This window comes from Ascaphus truei, unplaced genomic scaffold, assembly GCF_040206685.1.
Source record: "Ascaphus truei isolate aAscTru1 unplaced genomic scaffold, aAscTru1.hap1 HAP1_SCAFFOLD_2719, whole genome shotgun sequence".
NCBI lineage: Eukaryota > Metazoa > Chordata > Amphibia > Anura > Ascaphidae > Ascaphus > Ascaphus truei.
The window spans coordinates 20,001-32,796 of record NW_027455663.1 but is presented as its reverse complement, the minus strand read 5'-3'; the positions used below and the strand labels follow the sequence as shown (position 1 = coordinate 32,796).

Below are 12,796 nucleotides of genomic sequence, written 5' to 3'. Positions count from 1 at the left end.
AGCATATCCCTACAAACATTTTCTTTGTACTTTACCTCCACTGCTAATTTCTACCACACGGTCTCTACATTTTCATCATTCCCTTCATAAACATCATCCCTAATTATCGGTTTTAGATCCGGTTTTACATATAACGGTTGAGCGTTCAATTCCTACCAGGGTCACTTGAGCAGATCACTTTGTGATGAGGTTTGTCATTGTTTCATTACAGGAAAATTACTTTATTTTATGGCATACGAAGATATCAGCAATTACAATATTGATCAGAAAACATTATTTGGAAGTCTAAAATTGTCTGCAGCCGTGATTTTCTAAAATAAATAAATAAAAATAAAAGAGGACTGTTAATTATTTGGTCATTCTTACTGAAGTAGTCTTTCTCCTGATACATATGATTAATACGTATTACATCTGATTTTAATAATTGTTCTTTCCAGTTACCTCTATGAAGTCTAAAGCAAAGAATAGGTTGAAATTATAGGGAAGGTGTTACATGGATGAGTGCTTTCAGTTCATAGTAACGCCTCTATATGATGCCAAATTGCAAGGGGTGAGGGCAGTACAAGTGTAGCAGAGGGTGGCAGTCCTGTCATCACATGTCCCCTCTCCTGGTCACAGGTGGGGGAGGAGACCTGGATTGCCTTGATGTCCACCTGCCCATGTGATTTTGCCCTGCACTACGAGGTGGCATCCCGGGGGAACATTGTGCTGTCTGGTTGGCAGCCAAGGAATGTGACCCTGCAGAGGAGCAAGAGAGCCGCCTCGGTGACATTCGACAAGGACGGCCGGGTGACCCAGGCGGCGGGGACAGGTGAGCTCCCGAGAAGGATACCTGACAGATCCAGTTACTCCATATCGCCCACCTTCTCAAATGTGTGCTGTTTATGTATACTTCTCCCTGGGCTTTGAACATGAGGTAACAACCAGTTAATCCAGAACTCCTACAATCTGCTCCCGTATACTGCTCCCTGACCATTGAACATAATGTCACATGCAGATAGAGGCCTCCTACAGCGTGTGATGTGTCCTGTCCACATATACTGCTTCCTGACCACTGAACATTATTTCACATCCATTATCCATTCATAATTCTGTTTTATTTTTAATTTAGCCTAACTAACAACATAACAGATTATATATATATATATATATATATATATATATATATATATATATAAAAGAAAGAGTGACCTAGGCGCAAAAAAAACCAGGGAGAGAAAGAAAAAAAGAGAAAAAGAACCATCATAGGGTAGTACGTCAGATTATCAGAATAACAATTTGGTGAGATATGCACTTACAGCAATTTAGATTAGTATCAGCTTTTTATCCACTCTGGGATCAGGAACTCAGCTTGGTTATATACTGTATATATATATTCAAAACAATAAGACGGCATCAGACAATAAAATATAATAAATATAAGCTTTTTGTTATATATATATATTTTTATAACAGAGAACATTTTCTTTAAATATAACGAGAAAAATGGCTGAGGCTTTTTTTTTTTATAAAGAAGACATGTATATAAATTATTACACCTTTTATATAAAATGGCCTTAGAAGAAGTTAAATGTCTGCTTGTTAAATGTCGGCGTGCTGTCTCGTTGTTTCCCCTCCCAGCTCCCACACAGCCCCCCGCTGCGGACCCCGACGTGTGGCTGACTTATGTGCATTTCCCCGTCACTCACAACATGGCCCCCCTGAGCCGCCTGCTGGTTTATTATGTGCGGGAAAACGGAGAGGGGGTAACCGACAGTGTGCAGATACCGATAAAACCAGCCTTCGAAAACCAGGTAATGTCCGGACTCTCTGATATAGCCGCTCCCTATAACTCCTCCTTATGCCCAATATAACCCCTCCCTATAACTCCTCCTTATGTCCCATATAACTGCTCCCTATAACTCCTCCTATTGCTCCATATAACCGCTCCCTATAACTCCGCCTTATGCCCCATATAACTGCTCCCTATAACTCCTCCTATTGCTCCATATAACCGCTCCCTATAACTCATCCTTATGCCCCATATAACCGCTCCCTATAACTCATCCTTATGCCCCATATAACTTCTCCCTATAACTCATCCTTATGCCCCATATAACCGCTCCCTATAACTCATCCTTATGCCCCATATAACTTCTCCCTATAACTCCTCCTTATGCCCCATATAACCGCTCCCTATAACTCCTCCTTATGCCCCATATAACTGCTTCCTATAACTCCTCCTATTGCCCTATATAACGCCTCCTTATGCCCCATATAACCGCTCCCTATAACTCCTCCTTATGTCCCATATAACCACTCCCAATATCCCCTCCTATTTCTCCATATAACCGCTCTCTGTAACTTCTCCTAAACTCCATACAACTGCTCCCTATAACTCCTCCTATTACCCTATAGAATCGCTCCCTATATCTCCTCCTAGTTGGATTATGTTCGATGGTTTGGAAATTTTGTTCAGATTAAACATAATATCCTATCTGTCCTCGTAATCCATTTCCTTTTTAAATAATCTGGCCATGTCTGACAATGAGCAATGGGCATCTACCACACAAATTGTATTTTGCTGGATATAAAGCCTCATGGTTATCTGTTGGATGCTAGCATGATAAAATATTGCATCTCCCAAAGCCTGGGTCTCCGATGGAAACGCTGCTCCATTGTGGGGGTAAAATCACAGGTTAGAGAAAAGAAGGCATTCCCCAAGAGTCACTGAGTTGTTGCATTTTGCCGTGGGAACACACGGTGTTAAAATAACACATCTTTGCAGATTCCATAGAACAGGGGTGCTCAACTCCAGTCTTCAAGCCCCCCCACCCCTCCAACAGGTCAGGATATCCCAGCGCACAGGTGGCTCAATCAGAGACTCAGTCGAAGATTGAGCCACCTGTGCCGAAGCAGGGACTGATTTAGCCATCTGTGCTGAAGCAGGGAATGATTGAGCCATCTGTGCTGAAGCAGGGAATGATTGAGCCACCTGTGATGAAGCAGGGACTGATTGATCCACCTGTGCTGATGCTGGGATATCCTGAAAACCTGACCTGTTGGGGAGGCTTGAGGACTGGAGTTGAGCCCCCTGCCCTAGAGGAAATGAAGGACCTGATTGTTTTATTTCCAAAGCAGCTGGTCTGCAGACAAATCTCCTTTGAACTCAACTGGACTTTTTGTCCAAAAACTAACCAAACGGCTGCTGTGCAGTATATAGAATTACCCCTTAAATGTCTGAATTCTGCATTTAAATACGGTTTTAGATCATCCCATTTTGTATCGGGTACCAAAGCACGGTCTCTTCCCAACTTCTCTTTGCGGACTCTATTCCCAAACGTAAAGGCACTAACCGTTAGGGAGGGATTATGACAATGGTCCGTTTCATCCAAACATTCGGTAAGAAAATCAGCTCTGATATAGGATTACACCGTGTGAGCACTTCCTCCTATACTACCATATGGCACCAATAATAATTCCATTACACATTTATTAGCCCCTATTGACAAGACAAGAGGGGCTTTTGCAGATTTGGAGCATCCTGATTGGTTAATGTTGGTTTAACAGCCTGATATATAATGATATAATGACGTCTGTGGCTGGATACTCAGTACTACTTTTTGTCGCTGCACAGGTGTCACTGGTTCTCTCCTCTAATGACTCCAGACCAGGGGATGTCATGGATGTGAAGGTGAAGGCCGCCAGAGGGAGCTGCGTGTGCGTGTCCACCGTGGATAAGAGCGTGTACCTCCTGCGCAGCGGCTTCCAGATCACACGGGAACAGGTCGGTTTCCCGTGTCTATATAGTATATAATATATATATATTATAAGGACACGCATATATATACAGTATAGTAATAACATGAAAGAGTGACTCAAAGATAAGTATATAGGAAAACGGGGTGCTTTATATACTGTATGCATATAGTATAGAAAACAAAATAAGCGTATAGGCGCTCCACTCCATTTTGGTCATTTAATTTATCCAACATTTCTGTTTTCAATGGGATTTTTCTCAATCTTGAGAAAGGTCCCATTGAGAACCAAAACGTTGACTAAATTAAACGACCAAAATTTTGTGGAGTACCTATACATCTATTTAAAAAAAAAAATATATATATATATATATATTTGCAAATATAACTGTATGCTCATCTGCATGTCTTAGGCAGGTCTGCAACCCCGCCTTTCCCCATTATCACCCAGCATACAGCACTTCCACTGCAGCAAGGGATTCTGGGAAATGACATGCAAATGAGCACACAGTGTCACTTTTTGCCTCAATAACTATTATATATATATATATATAATATATATATAGCAGAGCGGTAACCAGGGCAGCTTTAAATAAGAAGAAAGAGGGAGACCAGTGACAGAGATGCAGAATATGATGCATCTCATAACTGCTCCCTATAACTCCTCCTATTGCCCCATATAACTGCTCCCTATAACTCCTCCTATTGCCCCATATAACTGCTCCCTATAACTCCTCCTATTGCCCCATATAACTGCTCCCTATAACTCCTCCTATTGCCCCATATAACTGCTCTCTATAACTCCTCCTATTGCCCCATATAACTGCCCCCTATAACTCCTCCTATTGCATCAGGCACATGGGGCAACACTGGAGCGCAAACCTTGATACATTGTTTAGAACAGGCACTAGACATTAAGGCTTCTCTGCGTGTTTTCATGCTCCTGCGCACAGCTGGCATTGGATTCTAAACGTAAAGCACGTTACCAATTCAGAGATCAGTATCTAAATCCTTCCAATCCTGTGCTCTGGCAGATATTTCGGGAGCTGTCGGAATACGACGTGTCGGACGCTTACGGTACGGGGAAAGACGAAGGGCACTTCTGGTGGCCGGGACTGAGCTCAGGGAGGCGCCGTCGCTCCTCCGTGTTCCCCTGGCACTGGGACATCACGAAAGACGCGCGTTTCGCCTTCACGGTGAGAGAGAGAAGACAGGAAGGAGGGTAGAGAAGACACAATGATTTCTTATAAATAATAATTTATTAGACTATTCATCAATTGAGAATTATTTTACTTAATGAATTGTTTATAATATATGCCTCTCTCTCTCTCTCTCTCTCTCTCTCTCTCTCTCTCTCTCTCTCTCTCTCTCTCTCTCTCTCTCTCTCTCTCTCTCTCTCTCTCTCTCTCTCTCTCTCTCTCTCTCTCTATATATATATCTCTCTCTCTCTCTCTCTCTCTCTCTCTCTCTCTCTCTATATATATATATATATATATATATATATATATATATATCTCTCTATATATATATATATGTCATATATATATATATATGTATCATATAAAAATATTACTTGTGAGCACATTCACACGTCTTAGACAGGTCTGCAACCCTGCCCTTCACCATTATTTTCTAGCATACAGTGCTTCCACTGCAGCAAGGGATTCTGGGAAATGACATACAAATGAGCACACAGTGCCACCTTTTGTCTCAAGACCACACACATTGCATGGTTAAACCCTTAAGCCAATGCATACTGCTTTAAACACAGCTTTTAAACATAGCCTGGGATGAGATGCAAAGCCAGTAAACCCACTCACAGACAGAATGTGCCAACTTAAAAAATAATAATAATAAAAAAATAAAAAATAAATATATATATATATACTTAGTTAAGTTATGGTGGGTAAAAAAAGTGACAAAAACCCTCCGCAGCAAAGCATATAGCAAATGGAAATATTACTGTGTGCTCATTTGCATGTCTTAGACAGGTTGGCAACTGTGTGTGTGTGTGTGTATGTGTGTGTATATATACATGTGTATATATATATGTAACTCCTGTGCCTGGTATCTGCCCCCAGCACTAAGTAATAGTTGGGTATAGCCCGTCCCCCCTCACGCTCCCATGGGACAGGACACAGGCTTTACGTGCCTCTCCTGGGGGATTTTTTTTATCCAGGAGACGGGACTGGTCGTGATGACGGACGTTGTGAGCCTTAACCACCGGCAAAATGGCGGCATGTTCACAGACGAGGCCGTGCCAGCGTTCCAGCCACACACTGGGACACTGGTGGGTTCTTCCCACTCCAGGATTGCCCCACGGTAAGGGGCAGGGGCTGAAACATAATTCAATCACCTGAGCAAAACTGGTTCTTCACCAGATCAAACCCAAACCCACTTCTCGCTGTACAGGAATCGTGCGTTCTGCTGGAGGATGTCTTCTGTCTACTCCTTTTATATCTAAAGCCCTTTCCTGCCTAAAACCTTTCCCACTGATTGCCCCACATATCTGTAATGCCCTTCCCCTCATTATCCGACAGGCACAGGCTCTGTCCTCCTCTGAGGCCTGTCTCAAAAACCTCTAACAAAGTATTTTAGTAGCTCGTCCCTTCCACACGTGCTTACTGTAACTCTGTGTACGCTCATTGCGCACTGAAACCCCTTGCATACCTGCTTTGTGTACTGAAACCCCTTGCATACACACTGCGTACTGTAACCCCTTGCATACACACATTGCGTACTGTAACCCCTTGCATACACACATTGCATACTGTAACCCCTTGCATACACACATTGCGTACTGTAACCCCTTGCATACACACATTGCATACTGTAACCCCTTGCATACACACATTGCGTACTGTAACCCCTTGCATACACACATTGCATACTGTAACCCCTTGCATACACACATTGCGTACTGTAACCCCTTGCATACACACATTGCATACTGTAACCCCTTGCATACACACATTGCATACTGTAACCCCTTGCATACACACATTGCATACTGTAACCCCTTATGTACACACATTGCATACTGTAACCATTTGCGTACACGTGTTGCGTACCATAACCCCTTGCATATGTGCCTTGCATGCTGTAACTTTTGCATATGCGCATTGCGTACTGTCACCCCTTGCATACCATAACACCCTTCTACTGTCTCTGCAAGTTTGTCCTAATGTATAGTTAATGATGTTTGAAGAGCTTATTCCTATTATTGCTACTGTGAAGCAATATGTACATGGATGGTGCTGTACAAATACAGATGCACGTGCTTAGATCCCACATGTATGTCCAGACTTCTTGCTTCTGTGATCCTAAATCTGCTAGTCTGAGGCAGACGCCATCAAATAGAAATGAGAAAATATCACAGCAAAGTTCGGATAAATACATAGTGACTGCCATAAAAGAATAGGAGAAACTGACTTCTAGAAGATGCTGGCGCTTCTTTGTTAAATAAATTATTATTTATCATTTTTTATTATTTTGCAGAACTGAAAAGAGAAAGCGGACGTACTTTCCTGAGACGTGGGTATGGCACTGCTTCAATGTCAGGTAAACCCACTTACTAACACACACAAGCAGAACATTCTCCTACTTTAGCATTGTAAGAAAGGCATCTTCCCCACCAGAGAGGCCAACAACGCATTGCTCTGCATGTGATTACATTGCTCTGCATGTGATTACATTGCTCTGCATGTGATTACATTGCTCTGCGTGTTATTATATGGCTCTGCATGTTATTATACCTCTCTGCGTGTTATGATATCACTCTGCGTGTTATACCTCTCTGCTCCGCGTGTTATTATATTGCTCTACATGTTATTATACTGCTCTGCATGTTATTATATCACTCTGCGTGTTATTATATGGCTCTGCGTGTTATTATATCGCACTGCGTGTTATTATATGGCTCTGCGTGTTATATCGCACTGCATGTTATTATACTGCTCTGCATGTTATTATACTGCTCTGCATGTTATTATATCGCTCTGCATATTATTATATCGCTCTGCATGTTATATCGCTCTGCATATTATGATATCGCTCTGCGTGCTATTATATCGCTCTGCATATTATTATATCGCTCTGCATGTTATTATATCTCTCTGCATGTTATTATATCACTCTGCATGTTATTATATCACTCTGCGTGTTATACCTCTCTGCTCTGCGTGTTATTATACTGCTCTGCGTGTTATTATATGGCTCAGCGTGTTATTATATCGCACTGCATGTTATTATATCGCACTGCATGTTATTATACTGCTCTGCATGTTATTATATCGCTCTGCATGTTATTATATCGCTGTGCATGTTATTATATTGCTCTGCATATTATTATATCGCTCTGCATGTTATTATATCTCTCTGCATGTTATTATATCTCTCTGCATGTTATTATATCTCTCTGCATGTTATTATATCGCTCTGCGTGTTATTATATCTCTCTGCATGTTATTATATCGCTCTGCGTGTTATTATATCGCTCTGTGTGTTATTATATCGCTCTGCGTGTTATACCTCTCTGCTCTGCGTGTTATTATACTGCTCTGCGTGTTATTATATGGCTCTGCGTGTTATTATATCGCACTGCATGTTATTATATCGCACTGCATGTTATTATACTGCTCTGCATGTTATTATATCGCTCTGCATGTTATTATATCGCTGTGCATGTTATTATATTGCTCTGCATATTATATCGCTCTGCATGTTATTATATCTCTCTGCATGTTATTATATCTCTCTGCATGTTATTATATCGCTCTGCGTGTTATTATATCGCTCTGCGTGTTATTATATCGCTCTGCGTGTTATTATATCGCTCTGCGTGTTATTATATCGCTCTGCGTGTTATTATATCGCTCTGCGTGTTATTATATCTCTCCATGTTATTATATCTCTCTGCATGGTATTATATCTCTCTGCATGTTATTATATCGCTCTGCATGTTATTATACCTCTGCATGTTATTATATCTCTCTGCGTGTTATGATATCGCTCTGCGTGTTATTATATCGCTCTGCGTGTTATTATATTGCTCTGCATGTTATTATATCGCTCTGCATGTTATTATATCGCTCTGCGTGTTATTATATCGCTCTGCGTGTTATTATATCGCTCTGCATGTTATTATATCGCTCTGCATGTTATTATATCGCTCTGCATGTTATTATATCGCTCTGCATGTTATTATATCACTCTGCGTGTTATTATATCACTCTGCGTGTTATTATATCGCTCTGCATGTTATTGTATCGCTCTGCGTGTTATTATATCGCTCTGCATGTTATTATATCTCTGCATGTTATTATATCGCTCTGCATGTTATTATATCACTCTGCATGTTATTATATCGCTCTGCATGTTATATCGCTCTGCATGTTATTATATCGCTCTGCGTGTTATTATATCGCTCTGCGTGTTATTATATCGCTCTGCATATTATTGTATCGCTCTGCGTGTTATTGTATCGCTCTGCGTGTTATTATATCGCTCTGCATGTTATTATATCTCTGCATGTTATTATATCGCTCTGCATGTTATTATATCGCTCTGCATGTTATTATATCGCTCTGCATGTTATATCGCTCTGCATGTTATTATATCGCTCTGCGTGTTATTATATCGCTCTGCGTGTTATTATATCGCTCTGCATATTATTGTATCGCTCTGCGTGTTATTATATCGCTCTGCATGTTATTATATCTCTGCATGTTATTATATCGCTCTGCATGTTATTGTATCGCTCTGCGTGTTATTATATCTCTGCATGTTATTATGTTGCTCTGCATGTTATTATGTTGCTCTGCGTTTTATTTTTTTGCTCTGAGTGTTATTAATGAACACACAATCCCTGCAAGCTCTAACCCTAGAACCCGCCACATCATATATATATATTTGTGTCAAAAGGAGTGCTACTGAGCGTGGCCAAATGTATACAACACAAGACAAAAATACCCAATGCTACATCTGCGTGGTGATATATTGCTCCTCAATGTTTTTCTGCCGCCCTGGAAGTGAAGGGGTTAAGGAGGCTGTGCCTGTATGTTTACTATTATACCGTTAAAGTGTCAGCTCTATGGGGCAGGATTCCCTTTTCCATATGTTTACATTCATGTTTATGGCTGGCACTATATAAAAAGAAAGACTAATAATGATAGGGGATTTGGTCAGTATGGACATTAAGAACTATACATGTTACTGTCGCCTGCACGACCGGAGCTGTATAACGCAGCTTCGTGGTAAGAACCCTGCCTTTGAAGTGGGTGATCCTGGACTGCATCCCAGTGTCCTATCCTTTGGTGACTTGGGCATGTCACCTTGGCCCATAGCGGTGCTATGGTGTATGACACCATCCATTCCATATAAGTGAAGGTATAGCACCACTTAGTCAATATGGTCATTCATTTCACCCTCAAAAATTAGATTGTGAGCTCTTCGGGGCAGGGACTTGTTGTGTCTTCAAAATTCTATAGACCGCGCTATATAAGGGAAACCTGTTTTGGGCCGATTTCAGGGAAGGAATTCTGTGATTCTCTGTGAGAGCGGAAGTGGCACTTGGCAGAGCCGGTGTGTTTGGCAGAGGTATAGGGGGGAGAATGCCAGCCACAGATAACCTGCTGACTTCTGCTCCAGCCGGATTAACGTTTCAGGACTCTGTAGCCACAGGGAGGCTCTGGAGAGTCTGCTGCGGGCCTCAGTCGCTGACAGTCTGCTGTGTGCTGAGGAGCTGACAATCTGCTGTCTGCTGAGGAGCTGACAGTCTGCTGTGGGCTGAGGGCAAATGAAAGGAAAGGAGAGGGAGATGGTGAAATAATTTGTCATTAACCCTTTTCTTTCACAGCAGGCTCTGCTGTAAAACTCTATAACACCTTCAGTTCCCCGTTCTCCAAACCCTTAAACATGCCATCTCCATCCAGTGCCAGAATACCCAGTAAGGCGGTCAAGTCCCCAAATTACAACACTGCCTGTCACTGCCCCCTGTCTGTGTCTCTTATGTTCATTCTGTCCCTTCTCTGTTACATTCCCCCGTGTCCCTTCTCCCTGACGGTCCTCTTTCTCTCCCTGTCCCCTATCTTTTGGGTGGGCACCAGGTGACGAATAAACTAGTGGGGCCCCCTTACTTTTAAGAAAATACCATACACTATGATAAACGAAATGATATATCAATGAATATTCATACGTCACCCACTTTAATCTGCGTACTTGTGGGGCGATTGGTTCCGGGGGCTTTTTCCACTTTTGATTTTCAGTCGATACTTAAAGATTGAAAATATAGAAACTCCCACCTCTGGCCCCATCACTCTCTCTCCCTGCGGGTGCGGTGGGGACCTGACGGTGGTGGTGGTCCCTGGGAGACGGCCCCCTTTTCCCCATTGGTTGAAATGGTCCTGCTTCTGCGGAATGGGCCAACTTGCCACAGCCAACTCGCCAACGGCCGTCTCGCCGCATCCAAACCGCTAGCGCCAATCAACCGCATAGGACTTCTCGCCACTAAGGTAAATTATTAAGGAGTTAACTTTAGGGGTTTTAGGGTAAGCGGTTAAGCTTTTTAGGGTAATGGGTTAGGGTTTTTAGGGTAAGGAGTTAAGATTAGCGGTTAGGGTAAGGACTCTCGGGGTTTTAGGATAAGGCCTAACTTTTTAGGGTAAGAGGTTAAGGTTAGGGGTTTTAGGGTAAGAGGTTAAGGTTAGGGGTTTTAGGGTAAGAGGTTAAGGTTAGGGGTTTTAGGGTAAGAGGTTAAGGTTTTTAGGGTGAAGATCAGCATTGGCATTGGGGGTTAAGTTTTATGGGGTTAAGGTAAGCGGTTAACGATGGGTTAGGGTAAGGAGTTAAGTTTAGGGGCTTTTGGGGTAACGTTAGAGGGTTACCTTTGCGGCGAGACGGACGGCGGCGAGCTGCCATCGGCGGCAGAGGAGTGGCTGCGGCAAGTCATCCTAGACCGCGGCTTCTACTCCTATTTTGTTTACGGTCCTGACGCCTTTGGAAATGCATTTGGTGATGAGCCCTGCTTCACGTCTTCACCTCTCGCCCCCGGGTCCTGGCTGAGCCCGCACCTGCTGCTTCTCTGCTGGGGCCGGCCGCATCGCCCAGCGACTCTGCACAGAAACGGTTAAACCAAACCGCTCACCGGCGACGGCCCCGAGCCTGATAGGAATTCTATATTCGGACTTCCCAAACCTTCTTCTTTTATTTTCCCTTCTTCTAAACGTGTTAATATTTTCTTTCCAGTGGAAGCAAAATCCGCCAAAATAAATCCCGTGCCAAGCACATTTTTGGCCGGGTTAGGGCAGTTAACCCCTACACTGCCAGAGGGGCCAAGTTTTGCTTTGCCTTCCGTATGTCACTGAAGGTGTAGATTGTCAGCTCTGTGGGGCACTGGTTAAGCCAGGCTGCAAGTCATACTTCATTATATTCAGCAGGGATTACATTTTTTTTATTAAATAGCAGCAATACCGTATATTAATTTTAAACCTGGAAAGGAAGTCTGCAAAAATAAAAAATAAAGTAGTGGTATTCTGCGTCACCCAGTACCCTGCGTCACCCAGTACCCTGCGTCACCCAGTACCCTGCGTCACCCAGTACCCTTGCAATGTGACTTCCAAGTGTAGATGTGTCAGGCAGCAGACTTCCTTTTAATGCAGTGCCATGTCAATTGGGGCGGTGATGATAAGAGTGGGGCACTCACCCTGTTATCCCCTTCTCTGCATTGCTTAGTAATGTGTGGTCCCTTTAATGCCTTTGCCTACCTATGCAACACTGGTGTTTAACCCCTTCTGGGCACAGTACTACTGTTTGTATTCAAGGCATAGAGCAGGGGTGGGCAGCTCCAGTCCTCAAGGGCCACCAACAGGTCAGGTTTTCAGGCTATAAGCAGGGATAGCCTGAAAACGTGACCTGTTGGTGGCCCTCGAGGACTGGAGTTGCCCACCCCAGGCATAGAGCAGGGGTGCGCAAGTGATTTTCTAGGTGGGGGCGCGGTGGTGGTAGAGGCCCCGCGCTCTTCCCCCAGGCGTGTAAATGAAATGCCGATGGAGGCGTGAGGC

At 43.1% G+C, this 12,796-nt stretch overlaps 1 protein-coding gene across 1 annotated transcript in view; it reads left to right on the top strand.

Moving 5' to 3' along the window:
• Positions 1–618: 618 nt before the first annotated feature.
• Positions 619–12,796, top strand: part of LOC142481493 (C3 and PZP-like alpha-2-macroglobulin domain-containing protein 8) — a gene marked incomplete at both ends in the record, with an annotated part of 29,816 nt that continues 17,638 nt past the window's right edge. The window contains 6 exons of the mRNA XM_075582906.1: positions 619–811; positions 1,621–1,793; positions 3,617–3,766; positions 4,772–4,933; positions 5,917–6,059; positions 7,236–7,298. Of these exons, the coding sequence (XP_075439021.1) occupies positions 619–811; positions 1,621–1,793; positions 3,617–3,766; positions 4,772–4,933; positions 5,917–6,059; positions 7,236–7,298 (884 nt within the window). The remainder of the gene's footprint in view (positions 812–1,620; positions 1,794–3,616; positions 3,767–4,771; positions 4,934–5,916; positions 6,060–7,235; positions 7,299–12,796) is intronic.